This window comes from Camelina sativa, chromosome 17, assembly GCF_030686135.1.
Source record: "Camelina sativa cultivar CO46 ecotype springtype chromosome 17, ASM3068613v1".
Classification (NCBI taxonomy): Eukaryota; Viridiplantae; Streptophyta; class Magnoliopsida; order Brassicales; family Brassicaceae; genus Camelina; species Camelina sativa.
The window spans coordinates 35,258,691-35,274,403 of record NC_141896.1 but is presented as its reverse complement, the minus strand read 5'-3'; the positions used below and the strand labels follow the sequence as shown (position 1 = coordinate 35,274,403).

The 15,713-nt window shown below is 40.0% G+C and overlaps 1 protein-coding gene across 1 annotated transcript; it reads right to left on the bottom strand.

Moving 5' to 3' along the window:
- Nucleotides 1–14,501: 14,501 nt before the first annotated feature.
- Nucleotides 14,502–15,371, bottom strand: LOC147924753 (uncharacterized). The gene is made up of 2 exons (XM_087496935.1): nucleotides 15,272–15,371; nucleotides 14,502–15,190 (listed from the first exon to the last, which is right to left on the bottom strand). Exons 1-2 carry the CDS (start codon nucleotides 15,369–15,371, stop codon nucleotides 14,502–14,504), a joined length of 789 nt encoding a protein of 262 aa, XP_087353061.1.
- Between the last annotated feature and the right edge of the window lie 342 nt (nucleotides 15,372–15,713).

The window sequence follows — 15,713 nt, the reverse complement described above, 5'->3', positions numbered from 1 at the left end:
TTTTTTGCAAAAACAAAACTTTCGAATTCGCTAATTTTCGTAATATTATGTACACCCCATCTCTATAAAATGCACACAGTTATTCAAAGTCAAAAAGAATACATAATAGAAAATATTTTCCTTACTATCAAATTTATAAAATGTTAATAAATAATATATCAAATAGAAGCTTTCTTTTAGAATATTAAAAGTCTAATAATGTATGTGATTCTGAAAACATTTACAAGATATGTATAAGGTTTACATGTAATATAGTTGATTATGTGTGATAAAAGGTGATGTGACCGACGGTCGCGGATGCGGAACGGTCATTGGAAGCGTCTTCGGACAGAACAAGATACGTGTAACTTTCCTCGGACAAGGCTTGAGGAATCGAAACTAGAAATGAATCAAACGAGGGAAACAGAGTTTGACGTGATTCCAACGAGCTGTTCGAGAGAACGGTCGTGTAGCCACGTTCAGGTCGGACGGATGCGATACGGTCAAACGGATGCGGATCGGCTTAAGATTGTTTGCGGTAGGGAACGATGAAGGATGCGAGATGAATGAAACGATGAAAAAGGAGGTGGATTGATTGACGACACAAGAGGTTTGGTTCTCCTCTTGATACGGTCGCTAACTAGCAACGAACCCGTTTTGAAGTTAGCTAGGGTTCTTTCCTTAGACAATCCAGGATTGAACTAATGAAAGGAAGGACACAAGATCAAAGAATCTCTCTTTGAGAAAAGTTTTACTTTCATTCAAGTCTAAGGACTACAAAGAGCTAAGAGAGGGTTTAAATACTTAGGTCAAGAGAGAGCTTAGGGAAACGCGGATTCATATTGATCCGCACATTTATCCTTAGACGTGTTCTCCTTGTAAATGGAACACGTCGCCTCTTAAGACTTTCAACTTAACACTCTCAACGTTCACAAGGAATATTCCAAGTTCAAAATAAAGATGCAAAACAAGGGAAATAAAAGAACCGCCTTTGGCTTGGATGCGGGAAGCGACTTAGCCTTAGACGTTGTGCACTAGGCTCCTTGCCTTGTTAAAACCTCCCCCGGTAAACCCAATGGGAAAAACCCGGAGTGAGGAAAAAGAGTACAATTCCTCACCTTAGTGACTTGTGTTGCCTTCACTCTTGGGTAAGAGTGGAGGCCATGCGAACTGGTCCTTCGATGTCTCCTTGGGTTGGCTGACATTGGACGAATGATCGAACGAAGAGGTTGATCCGCTGCTTGGCCGCCTTTGCTGAGCTCCTTGATCGAGTCGTTTCTCCCGGGAGGATCGCTGGTGCTTTGGCCGCGTTCAAAGTAGGCGTCTTGGCCGCGTCTGGTGCGTCTTGGTCAGGCGTCTTGGTCGCGTCCAGCGTGTCTTGGTTGTCTTGGTCAAGCTCCCGTCCTGCGATCACATCATTCCTCCCCCTTGAAAAGGTTTTGTCCCTAAAACATCTCCGTCTCACCTACATCAAAAGGAACGAGCTCAGTGACATTGAAAGAAGTTGATGTGGTATACACACCTGGAAGCTTGAGTCGGTAGGCATTATTGTTGATCTTTTCAACGACCCTGAATGGTCCGTCTCCTAGGGGGCTGAGTTTATCCTTGCGCTTCTGCTGGAACCGTTCCGGCCTTAAGTGAAGCCACACCCAGTCGCATGGCTTGAACAACATGGGTTTGCGTCCTCGGTTCAAGAAGCACGCGTACTGCTCGTTCCTTCTTTCGATGTTGGCTCGAAACTCCTCATGCAGCTTCTTGACTAGCTCTACTCTCGCGGCCCCGTATTGGTTCTCGGTCTCGTCTGGCGGTAGAGGAAGAAGATCCAAAGGCGTAAGCGGCTTGAACCCATATGCGACTTCAAACGGAGATTACTTCGTCAAAGAGTGGACGGCCTGATTGTATGTGAACTCAATGATGGGGATGCACTCGAGCCAGGAACCTTTGTTACTCGCGATCGCCGTTCTAAGCAAGGCGCCCATTGATCGGTTACGACCTCCGTTTGGCCATCAGTCTGCGGGTGAGCGGTGGTGGAGTAGAGGAGCTTTGTGCCAAGTTTCCTCTAGATGGTTCGCCAGAAGTGGCCGAGGAACTTTGGATCTCGGTCGGAGATGATAGTGCGTGGCACGCCATGGAGCCTGATCACTTGACTGAAGAACAAGTTCGCCAGTTGCACGACGTCATTGTTCTTGTTGCACGGTATGAAGTGTGCCATCTTGGAGAACCTGTCCACAACCACCATAATGCTATCCTTATGCGCCAAGAGAGGTATGCCGAGGATAAAATCCATAGACAAGTCAATCCAAGGCGCTGTGGACATCGGTAAGGGCATGTAGAGGCCGTGTTGGTGCGTTGTCGACTTCGAGGCTCGACACACTATGCAACGACCGCAGTGCTTCTCAACCATGCTGCGCATTTTCGGCCCGTAGAAGTGCTCTTAAAGCACGGCTAGCGTCATGGTGATGCCGAAGTGACCTGACAGGCCTCCGCTGTGAGCTTCTCGAACAGGCAACTCGCGAATGGATCCGATTGGGATACAAAGCCATCATCCGCGGAATAGGAACCCCTCATGAATATAGAACTCAGTGTAAATTCCCTTCCCATGATTCTGGAAACAGTCATCAAACTCAGCGTCTCCAGCGTATGCATCCTTGATGCTTCCAAAACCCAACACTCGAGCACCCATGGTAGTGATGAGAGCGTGTTTCCTTGACAAAGCATCGGCTACCACGTTTTCCTTTCCTTTCTTATACTTGATGACGTATGGAAATGACTCCACGAACTCCAACCATTTTGCGTGTCTTCTCTTGAGGTTGGTTTGGCCGCGAAGATGCTTCAACGTCTCGTGATCGGTGTGAATCACGAACTCTCGCGCCAACAAGTAGTGCTGCTAAACCTCCATTGCTCGGACGAGGGCGCATAGTTCCTTGTCGTAAGTCAGGTAATTGAGCGCTGCACCACTAAGTTTCTCACTGAAGTACGCCACGGGCTTGCCTCCCTGAGTAAGAACTGCACCGATCCCAACTCCCGTGGCATCGCATTCAACCTCAAATGTCTTGTTGAAGTCGGGTAAGGTCAACAAAGGGGCTTGCGTGAGGCGGCGCTTGAGCTCGGTGAACGCTCGGTCTTGCTCTTCTCCCCACTTAAACTCTTGATTCTTCTTGATAACAGCGGTGAGGGGCGCGGCGATCTTACTGAAATCCTTCACGAACCTCCGGTAAAAGCTTGCGAGACCATGGAATGATCGGACTTGTGTGATGGTTGTTGGCGTGGGCCACTCCTCTATCGCGCGTATCATCTCTCCATCAACCTTAAGGCCCTGCGAACTTACAACAAAACCTAGAAACACTAATTCATCAGTAGCAAAGACGCACTTTTTCAAGTTGGCGTACAGTTGCTCTTCGCGGAGAGTAAACAAGACAGCTTCTAAATGCTTAACGTGATCTGACAAACTAGAACTATAAACGAGTATGTCATCAAAGTAAACCACTACAAACTTATTAATAAAAGCTCTTAAAACATGGTTCATGAGATGCATAAATGTAGAAGAAGCGTTAGAAAGACCGAATGGCATTACCAACCGTTCGTACAAATCCTGTTTTGTTTTGAAGGCTGTCTTCCATTCATCACCCTCCTTCATGCAAACTTGATGGTAACAACTCTTCAAATCAATCTTTGAGAAGACGTTGGCGCCACTTAGTTCGTCGAGCATGTCATCAAGGCGTGGTATGGGATGTCGGTACTTGACGGTGATATTGTTGACGGCTCGACAGTCAACACACATGCGCCACGAAACCTTCCTTCTTAGGCACGAGCAAGACTGGGACCGTGCACGGGCTCAAACTCTCTCAAACGTATCCTTGCGCCATGAGATCGGACACTTGGCGCTCCAGCTCCTTCGCTTCTTTGGGGTTGACTCGATACGATGGCCGGTTCGGAAGTTAGGCTCAGGGAACAAGATCGATTTGGTGTTCAATGCCTCTGATCGGTGGTAGACCTTCAGGAAGCTCTTCGGGGAACACGTCGGCAAAACGCCTAAGGACGTCGCGTATCACCTCGGGTAATGCGTCTATCGATCCTTCGAGGCCTGAAAGCAATGTTTCTCAAAAAACCATCAGTAACACTTGGCTAGAGTCCCTAATGGACTTCGTAACATCACCATACTGAATCAAAAAGTTCTTTTATCGTATGAGTCTTTAGACAACCTACTTTGCATTTCGTGAACTTGCGTGGGGCTCAAGGGTTTCAAGCAAATACGTTTGATGTCATGGATGAAGAAATATTGGTTTGTATGGCCGCAATGCGTGGTTTCTTATCAAACTGCCATGGTCGCCCCAATAAGAGGTGGCTAGCTTGCATAGGCACCACGTCGCATAGGACTTGGTCCTTATACGGACCGACACTAAACGAGACCATGACCTGTTCCTTGACATTGATCACGGTCTTGTCATTCAACCATTTTAAACGATAGGGACGAGGGTGGTTTATGGTCGCAAGAGACAATTTCTTGACAAGACTAGAACTTGCAACATTGGTGCAAGATCCTCCATCTATAATCAAGCCACAAACTTTACCACTTACAGTGCACCTAGTGTGGAAGATGTTATCGCGCTGGTTGGCATCATCGGCGGCTGCTACGTTGGTGCTTAGGATGCGGCGGATCATCAAGAGCTCTCCTACGTCGGGCTCGGCTATAGCTTCTTCAGCTCCACCTCTAATCGAACGTTCTCCTCGGTCGCCTCGTCATCGGACTCGAGCTCGCCTGATTCGGTAAGGATCATTGTGCGTGCGTTTGGGCACTCACGAGCGTAGTGGCCTCTCCCTTGATATTTGAAAAAACAATATCGCGGCTCTAGACGTCGGCTCTCTCGTTTTAAATCTTGTGTCAGCATTGGTCTCCTTTGGCTTCTCTTGGAGTCGGTTTGATGATGACACGTTAGGAGACAAATTCGGAGTTCCCTGAGTCCCTGTGCGAGCCACGGAGGCATCCTTCTTCTTGATCTTACTCTCAATTTTCACCAAAAGATGCAACAACTCCTCAAAGGTCTGATAGGGCTGGCGCTCGACCTTGCGCGTGATGCGTACTTTTAACCCATCCAAGAACTGCGCCATGAGCGACTCTTCGGAGTCGTCGTCTTGCAAACGGTTGCGCAAGTGTTCAAACTCCTCGAAGTACTCTTCTACGGTCCGTGTGCCTTGAGTGAGCCTCTAGAACTTCTTCTGGAGCTCGCGGTGATAGAACGGGGGCACGTAGCGCCGTCGCATCTCGACCTTTAAGACTTCCCAAACGGTGATAGGTCGCTCTCGGTTGCGGCGCTGCTCAGCTTCAAGGCGATCCTACCAGGTGAGGGCATGGTTGGTGAACTGAGCTACGGCATATTGAACCTTGCGCAGCTCCGGGTAAGCGTGGCACGAGTATTGGTGCTCCATGCGGCTTTCCGATTTGAGATAAGCTTCCGGGTCGGATTTACCAGCGAACGTCGGTGCTATCATTTTATGAGCTGGTTCGTGGTGCCTTGGTGCTTCATCGTACTGATCGTCATGTCGATGACGTCGTCTAGGCCTTGGTTCAAAGTCTTCATCTGACTGGTCGTTCGCCGGTTCTCGTCGTGGTCGCCTTGCGGGTAAAGGATCTTCACGGGGAGGGTTTAACAGTTCGATACCTGTTAAACGCTCTGCGAGCTGCTCTATGCCGGTTCATAACGCGGCGAGGGTGACTCCTATCTTGGGTGGTGCTGGAGGTGGTTCTTCGGCCATCGTCTGTACGGTCTATGGTGACGTGTAGCTTGGTGACGCGGTTTGAATTTAAACCTCGCAAAACAAAAACAAATGCTTAACGCGTGAGTATCACACGTTCACTAGGACCACACAATAGATTCTTATTTCGTCACCAAATGATTGAATACAGCTCACCAAATTCAAACCTATGACTAAACAAAAGCAATAAAGCAAAAGTACTACACGACAAAAAATGCTTTATGACCAAAAGTAAAAACACGTTTATGCAACAAGATCCTAGCTTTATCGATCTAAAAGTTTCTACACAAGAACACGGATGAACACTAAGACGAACAAGATGAACAAAACGAGCGCTAAACAACCTAAACCAACACTTAACAACACCAAACATGCACCAAACATGCACCAAATTAAACCAAATGACTAATCGGAACATGCAAAACGAGATGATGCATACTAGGCTACCAAACAAGCTAAAGATCAAAAGTTTAAACAAAAGGAAAGAGTTTTAGAACGAAACAACCTTGCAGGAGCTTTTGACGCTCTGATACCAAGCTGATGTGACCGAAGGTCGCGGATGCAGATCGGTCGGAGGAAGCATCTTCGGACAGAACGAGATACGTGTAACTTTCCTCGGACAAGGCTTGAGGAATCGAAACTAGAGATGAATCAAACGAGAGAAACGGAGTTTGACATGATTCCAACGAGCTGTTCTAGAGAACAGTCGTGTAGCCACGTTTAGGTCGGACGCATGCGATATGGTCAAACGGATGCGGATCGGCTTAAGAGTGTTTGCGGTAGGGAGCGATGAAGGATGCGAGATGAAATGAATTGATGAAAGAGGAGGTCGATTGATTGACGACACAAGAGGTTTGGCTCTCCTCTTGATACGGTCGCTAACTAGCAACGAACCCGGTTCAAAGTTTACTAGGGTTCTTTCCTTAGACAATCTCGGATTGAACTAATGAAAGGAAGGAGACAAGATCAAAGAATCTCTCTTTGAGAAAAGTTTTATTTTCATTCAAGTCTAAGGACTACAAAGAGCTAAGAGAGGGTTTAAATACTTAGGTCAAGAAAGGGCTTAGGGACACGCGGATTCATATTGATCCGCACATTTATCCTTAGACGTGTTCTCCTTGTAAATGGAACACGTCATCTCTTAAGGCTTTCAACTTAACACTCTCAACATTCACAAGGAATATTCCAAGTTCAAAATAAAGATGCAAAACAAGGGAAATAAAAGAACCGCCTTTGGCTTGGACGCGGGATGCGACTTAGCCTTAGACGTTGTGCACTAGGCTCTTTGCCTCGTTAAAACCTCCTCTGGTAAATCCATTAGGAAAAACCCGGAGTGAGGAAAAAGAGTACAATTCCTCAACTTAGTGACTTGTGTTGCCTTCACTCTTGGGTAAGAGTGAAGGCCATGCGAACTAGTCTTTCGATGTCTCCTTGGACGAATGATCGAACGAAGAGGTTGATCCGCTGCTTGGCCGCCTTTGCTGAGCTCCTTGATCGAGTCGTGGCTCCCGGGAGGATGATCACTGGTGCTTTGGCCGCGTTCAAAGTAGGCGTCTTGGCCGCGTTTGGTGTATCTTGGTTAGGCGTCTCGGTCGCGTCCAGCGTGTCTTGGTCGTCTTGGTCGAGCTCCCGTCCTGCGATCACATCAAAATGTATCATCAATATATATGTACGTAACTCATTTATAACACATACTAAAGAGACGTCAAAAGTGCTCATATTCACCCTCAGAATATTTGGCTATCCTTGATGAAATACCTTTGCCATTTTTAATTTTATCCTGCTTTTTTCAAAGCCGTTCTTGATACAAAATGAAGAGGGAAGTGCGGTTGTTGAGTCAGTTATCGTTATTAAGAAGTTGGCTTATTTCAATTGGCATAGCTCGAGAGGATGATTTATTAGAGGCTACATAATGTGTAGGAAATTCAGTTACTAATAATAGATTCATAATCTTCAGAACTGAAGCCACACTATTGATTGCAACTAATGTTCATGCCTTGTCTCAAACTAATTCATCATCTTTATCTCCTATAAGACTTTTGACTTCTTTTCTATACTATAATGTATAAATTTTAATCACTAAATAAAGTCAAAGATTTTAAGATTTTCTAGGAATAGATAAATATGTCTTTATAAATACAAATAAATCTCTTTAATAATAAATATATTTTTATAATGATAAATACATAAACTATTGTTTCAATATTTAATTCAAAGCATTAGCTCTGTATTTGTATCAGATTATTGAGAAAAACAATAATAATAAGAAAAAATTTGAAGACATACCTTAAACTTAATAGGAAATTTGAAATCTATACTAAAATTTTTAAGTCTTTGAAATGTACCTTATGTATTGAACTAAATGACTATTTTGTCCTCAATTACAAATTAATTAAAGCTAAATACAATATCCTTCAATTGAAAAAATTATTTTTAAAAACATTGTGTAAACTAGATATTCGGAATTTTGCTAAAATTGTTTTAAAAAGGATTAATTAATTTATTATATATAATATTAATCAATAACTAAAATATTAAATTAAGATAAAATAAATAAAATATACCCTTAATTAATAATTAATTAAACGTTAAAAAAACAAAATAATTAAATTAATTTATGTTAAAAATTATTTTAAAAAATCACTGTTTATAAATTAGATATTGAAAAAATTAGATAATGATGAAGTAGTTTATTATGGAAAATATCAATCAACAAAGAAAATTAAAATTCAGATAAATAATAAAAGGTGGTTTTATAAAACATAAACAATACAAAAAGACAAAATCACAGTTTACACAAAATCACTATTATGTAAGAATTAAAATAAAATTAATTACAATTATTCTTTTTTTTCATTTATGTTTAGTAAATGTTTTAGACAATATTAGTTTTAAATAAATATAGGGTAAGTTACTAGAATATTGCATAAAAGCTTCCTTATTACAAAAGTAACATACAATTGTTTGTAATTACTAGACTAACACATTGTACCTATTCTACCCCTGAAACTAGTGTTGGAAAAAAACGTAATTATGGTTAATGCCATTAGGAAAAAAAAACATTGGAAGTTGGGACTAAGTCTACCGATCCTTTGATGGTAGATTTATACACGTGGACTGATTAAAGGTGTACGTCAGATATTTTTGGTACACTTAGTTGTAGTCTTGGTACACTTATCGGTCACTGTAGATGGTACACTTAGTTGTAGTGTTGGTACACTTATCGGTGGACGTACATGAAATCGATTCGGTAGATTAAGTTGGTAGAGGAATTTCCCTTTGATGATAGACTTTTGTTTTTAGCGCGTGTAGTGGGAAACGTAAAAGGGTGGGAAGATATTTATGGTAGACTAATGGCCTGTTGCGACAGATTTTTGCGACAGCCTTCTCTCCTTACAGATATTTTTGGTATACTTTGTTTGTTTTTTGAAATAGTTTTCATAGTGTTGTGGTAGGCTTCTTGTCCGTGGTAGATTTAGTAAGCAAGATTGACAGCTGTAAAGTCTTACCAGAATAACACGAATTTGTTTGAGCTGGCAAAGACAGTCTAGCGTTGCGATAGACTTATTGGAGGAAGATCTAAACAGGTTTGCTGTTCTTCCGATTAATGGTGTTCATGTAATAAAGTTTGTAGAAGATTCATCAATTGTGTTCTGTTTATCGGCCGGAGCAAACGTCTTTTTCCTACTCAGTTTCGGAAATCTTTCCTCTGGGTTCATCCATGGAAGAGCAAGATATCGTTATTGGAGGATCTATATAACTCACTTTTTATAGGTTTTTAATTTAGAAATCAGATGTTGAGATGAAAATCTATAATAGTTGAGTAAAAACCCCACAAGTGAAACCAAAAAAATAGACATAAGTCGTGAAAAAATCAAGTGAGGCAGGGAAAATTAGGGTTTTCAGTTGTATGTTAGAGGTAGAAGACGAGGATATTCTGGTAATTTCGGGTTCATTAAACCTAAAAGCGAACGTGTACGTACACATAAACGTGTACGTACATATGAACGCATACGTACATAACGTTCTTGAGATTAGTGTACGTACATAACGTTCTTTTGCTTAGTGTCCATAAATCCGTTTTAATAGACGATATTATTGTAATTTTGTAGTTATCTTCAACATATCTTCTTCTGCAACCCTAGCTAATATTGTCGTTGTTGTTCACCGGAAATGGAACAAGTAAGAGATGTTACTAGAAAAAGTAAGATATGTTACTAGAACAACCTAAGTAATTCGTAATTGTTTATTTATTTATCATATTTTCGAGAGGTAATGAACAATAACCACACAAAATTACATTTTAACTATAGAGGATAATATTTAGATAACATAAATATACAATACTCAGTTAAACTAGGTACAACTAAATATATATTTAGATTTGCATTTATATTTAAAATATGAAAATGATAATTAAGGTTTATACAAATTTCTTTACATATTGAACTATTAAAGAACTATGTTTAATCAACAATACAAGAATTAATCACTTTTTAATACATACTATCGTTTTCACATAAAACACTCTTTATAGTATAAGGAAAATTTAGTAAGTGATCACCTCAGGGCCGGCTCAAGAAAATTGAGGTCCCTGAGCTAGAAAATAGAAAAGGGCCCTTTTCCTTATGTTTTTCTGAAGTAAAAAATTTTGGACCCTTTTTTGTGAAGAAAAAAAACAAAAATTTGAATGGACCCTGTGCTCTAGCACCTCTGGCACATGCCTAGAGCTGGGACTGGATCACCTGAAATGAAGCAAAAGAGGTGAAAACCAAGTTTTTATGAACATTGTGTTATGGATTTACTTGTATATCTAATTAATAGTGAAAATTTTTGTGGTCAAACTCAATGAAAAACATCCTTGCCTGTTCTAAAAAATTTGTACATGTTCAACCTCTCGTTGCTTACGGCAGACATGTGGTCAGTTTTGATACACATTTTCGCATACCATGAGAAGGTTATAGCTCACTTTATATTATCAGGAAATTTTTACGTTTTCTGTCTGTAGAAACCAGCTGATGAGATCCATGGTCATGTATGTATGTTAATGTCAGGTGGACTGGCTATACTTCTTGGCATTTGCTACTACAACTATAGGACATCATATACTCAATGTACAGTCTTTTCTAATCTTTCTTCAAGCTAGTACAATATATGTTGTACACACATGGCTTCATCATCAAGTACAATAAAAAAAATCATCAGTGGACTTATTCTTCACCATTTTTCCTATTTTCAATCTTTCTCAGTAATGCAAATCAAGAACATCGGTATCAAGAAAAAACATTTTCCGGTCAATTCATGTATAAACGATACTCCACCGTGAATGCTCTGTTTTGATGGAGGATGCATGTATAAACGACGTTGGATTGGTCAATTCAAAACATGGGGTCCAACTCAAAACCAATTGGCAATGAGTGGAGAAGGCCTAACCCTTTATATATTACTCTAGTCCCTTTACATCTATCATATGTGGGATCTTTTCTCCGCATGGTCTTCTAAGAAAAACCTCTTTCTCTCCAGTTTCTCCTCCTCTCTCTACAAGAAATAACACTTGTGCGGTCGATCGATGATAGATCTTCTAGATCGTTTAGGATTTAGAAATAATTTTGATGACTTTGTGTTTTTAAAAATTAGCAAGATTTTTAAAAATCATAGAAAATTAGAAAGTAAAAATGAAGGATTCTATAAGAGATTGTTTAGGAAGTTATTTTAAATCTTGCTGATTTGTGTTTCCTAATCTTGTAAAATATTTCATAAAATCTTTCAAAATCTTTCTATTTGATGAAAGAGTTTTCATGACTTTTGTTATGAAGGAAATGATATAAAATCATAAACCAATAACACAAAATTTGAATTCATTAACAATCCAAGATTCTTTTGTTTTAATTGAATAACATAAAACTTTTAATGACTTTATAAAACTCTTAATCCAATAACACTAGATTTATCAAGACTTTAGATAACTTTTTACAAATCCACAACCAATAACACCAAATTTTTAAAGAGTTTTAAAAAGTCTTGATTGAATAACAACATATTTTACATAACTTTTAAAGTCATTAAAATTCTTTCTAAATCATGAACCAATAACCCCTTTAATAATATTCACATAATGGTTGTAAGTCAAGTATAAAACCAAAAGAAAACTTAGAGGGGGTATTAAACTTAGATTTTAAAGGATTTGATAGGATTTTAAAATTTTAAAATTTTAAAAGATTTGAGTGAGATTTTAGGAGATTTGATTATTTTTTAGAGTTTTTATATTTTTAAAAAGAAAATGAAGTGTGATTGTGGGAGATTTTTATCATTAGACTTTGGATGATTTTATTAGAATATTTTGTCAACAAACCTTTTAACTTCTTTTAATTTGTCGTTGACTTTTAGTTGGTTGCCTAATTATTGTTCTCCATCGTGACTTTTAGTTTTTACTTGGTCGTTCTAATGCCATGCCTCTTTCAACTACACTAATGTTTAAAGGGAAAAATGTCATTAAAATCCCCAACTCTACATTTTCGTTGATTTAAAGCCCGAACTCTGCTTTTGGAGGAAAAAAACACCAATTATTTGTTGACTTCCAAATAAATCGCAAACTCTCGTTGACTTAGCCATTTGAGGCACAACGTTAAGTGGTCAAACGGAGAAATTAAACGCGGTTAATTATCCCGTTAACGAGATCCGTTAATATCAAAACGATGCTGTTTATAACACCCTAAAACTCCCAAATTGAGAAATCGATTCTTAATATCCCCAATTCACAAACCCTAATCGATCTAACCCTAATCAAACATGATATCTTCAATGACGAGAAGATTCCAGGTCTCTTTTTGTTATACACTGGAAGAACGGTTTACCAGGATTCTCTTCAGTTCTCGATGTAAAGATTGCTACACTGGCTCCACAAACACACTTCAATGGCACTCCACGGTCGAACGAAGCTACCACCGATGTCTTTGAGCTAGAACTCAACTCGCCAAATCGAAGAAGAAGAGAGAAATCGAAGAAGAAAAGAGAAATTAAAGAAGAAAATATATATTAAAATCGATTAGGGTTTGTGAATTGGGGATATTAATAATCGATTTCTCAATTTGGGGGTTTTAGGGTGTTATAAACAACGTCGTTTTGATATTAACGGATCTCGTTAACGGATAATTAACCCCGTTTAATTTCTCCGTTTGACCACTTAACGTTGTGCCTCAAATGGCTAAGTCAACGAGAGTTTGCGATTTATTTGGAAGTCAACAAATAATTGGTGTTTTTTTCCTCCAAAAGCAGAGTTCGGGCTTTAAATCAACGAAAATGTAGACTTGGGGATTTTAATGACATTTTTCCCAATGTTTAAATGTAGGAGTTCTGTTTTCATCTTTTATTAGTTAAAATGTTTATCAAAACTGTCTTGTGTTATTCTTGGCAATGAAGTTCGTAGAACTGTCCTGTGCCCACTCGTATGTCTAACTGTGACTACAGGCAACTCTGCAGTCAATCATTGTTTGGACTTTCTGGTCAATCTTGAGGTAACAAACTCCTCATTCTCTTTGCTATCTGTTGAGTTTTCTGCAGTTTGTTGTTTGTTTTTGATTTCTGAGATGAAACAAAGAGTAAGAGACCTTTTTTCTTAAACTTCTCTCATTAGAAAAACATACATCATACATCTTTTTCATACAAGCTTATAACCAAAAGCAAGCTAACAACTAACTGACACACGACATGCTCTATTTCTTACACACTAAAAAGGCACTTTTACTAGACAAGCTTAACTTTAGATAGTCAAGTTACACACCTAAAGCAAAAGGTTTAGTCATGACTTAGAGGTTTAATTAAGATCTTCAAGAAGGCTGAAGGCATGGGAGCTCTTAAAGCAGCTCGTAATATCACCACACAATCGCCAATAGTTCCACCTAATTAAAACACCTACACAAACTTATGATTACGTTTATTATTGACATGGATCATAGAAACTTATATAATAATGATTTAGAGGTTTGAAGGGACTCTTGCCTATGTCATGAGCATCAAGCATCAAGATGTTTCCTTTCTCTTTCTAATAGCTCCGAAAGAAGCATTAGGCTCGTGGTCATAAACTTTTCAGAGGTTTGCTGGGAGAATTGAACATGGATCCTTTACTGAAAGTGAGTATCATCTTTACATCAACCGGTGAGTTTCGTCGGTTGTCCTAAGACGACCTTAAGGGCACTAGCCAAATCTTCTTTCTTTGCTTGTTTTTTTCAAGCGTGAGTGATTGGGAGAGAGAGAGAGAGAGAGAGCGACGAAGAAGATGAACAAGCAAGAGAAAAAAGAAAAGCCATTACCAGCTCCCAATATTCTCTCTGCAGTCATCCTTCTCTCCCAATTTTGATTTACCAGAAAATTATGTTGATTGAGGTATACCGTATGTCTATGCATTTATATTCTATCCTATAGATATTTTTCATCTCAAAATCCTACAAATTTCTACCTCATACCCTAGGATTTGAGTAGTCATATTTCTCAACTAAAAAAACAAAAAAAAGTCTCCTAAAATCTAGGCCTGGGAGTTCGGATATCGGATTGGATTCGGTTCGGATTTTTCGGATTTTGGATTATTTGAATATTGACTCTAACATCCATTCGGGTATTTATAAAATTCGGATCGGTTTCGGTTCGGATAATTTGGATTTCGGATTGGTTCGGATATGATTATTGATAACCAAAATTAAACTAAAAGTTATTGGACAATATTTTATTCGAATATTTTTTAATCTTTTTTTTTTTGTCAACCAAACATTAAATTAGAAGATGACTCCAAGATTGGTAGCCCAAACCGGAGGAAAAGAGTTTACAAAAGAAGAAGCAAAAAGTAAAGATCTCGAAGAACGGACAAGGCAATCTGCCCGTACATTGGTTGTGCGCGGAATCCTCGAAAGCTTGAAGGACGGGAAGGCTGAACATAGCACGCTGAACTCATCCAATAAATTGGAAAAGGCGGGCCATTCCTCAGGGGATTGCACCATTGCCACTAAATCTGCACAATCAGTCTCGAAAGTTTGACAGTCTATCCTTGCCGCCAATATGGATTCCATCGCCCAAATCAACGCATGAAGCTTCGAATGTAAGGGTGAAGGACCGCGTCGCTGGCTTTGTGCTCCGAGTAACAATGTTGTATCCTCATTATTACAAAACCACCAACCTAATCCTTCCAAGGAATCCGAAGCTTTCCAAGAACCATCAATCTGAGACCGGGGGACAGAATCCCGAACCTCCAGAGATGAGGGGACCAGAGAAACCGAATTAAAGGATTTTACCCCTTTCCATAACAGATTATCAGACGTCGCCTGGTTAATAACCTCAACTGGGTCCGCCTCAATTCCCTGAAAAACTTTCTTATTCCTATCTTTCCAGATTGACCAAACAAGCCATGGTAGGGTAAAATGTAAGCCCGAGGCGACCGACTGAGGGGGCACCCTCCAATAAAGAAAATCTAAATTTGCGAAAATAGAATTATATGGGAAGCCATCCTGACCTAAATCAACTCAAAACAGATCCCAAATCCGACGCGAACAGGGACACTCAAAAAGAGCATGATTAATAGTCTCCACCACCAGACCGCATCTTTGACAAAGAGGGTCACACCGTACTCCCCGATAAGCCAGCCGTTCCATCACAGGAAGGGATCCGGAAGCAATTTGCCAGAAGAAATGCTATATTTTTGAGGGAACCTCAAGTTTCCAAGCCTGTACCCTAAGAGCCGTATACGTCGGTCCACATCCGACCTCTCGAATTAACTCACGTGCTAAATGATAGCCGGATTTGACCGTAAACCTCCCTGATCTAGAATAATGCCAAATTAATTGATCCGCTTTAAAGGTTTTACTGATCTTTATGTCTTATGCTAAAGGTTTGGCTTTAAAGCAATGGTTTATGTCTTGTGCTACTAGCTTGGACCGTGCACGTGGTATTGGTGCTGATTTGTGGTCACAAACAGTTACCCAGTAGACTGTAGA

Excerpts from the sequence above, each read along its gene's own strand:
- LOC147924753 (XM_087496935.1), bottom strand. The coding sequence starts at position 15,371 with ATGGAACGGCTGGCTTATCGGGGAGTACGGTGTGACCCTCTTTGTCAA. Across the intron at positions 15,191-15,271 it reads TGCTCTTTTTGAGTGTCCCT|ATTTTCTTTATTGGAGGGTG; the intron begins GTTCGCGTCGGA and ends TCGCAAATTTAG.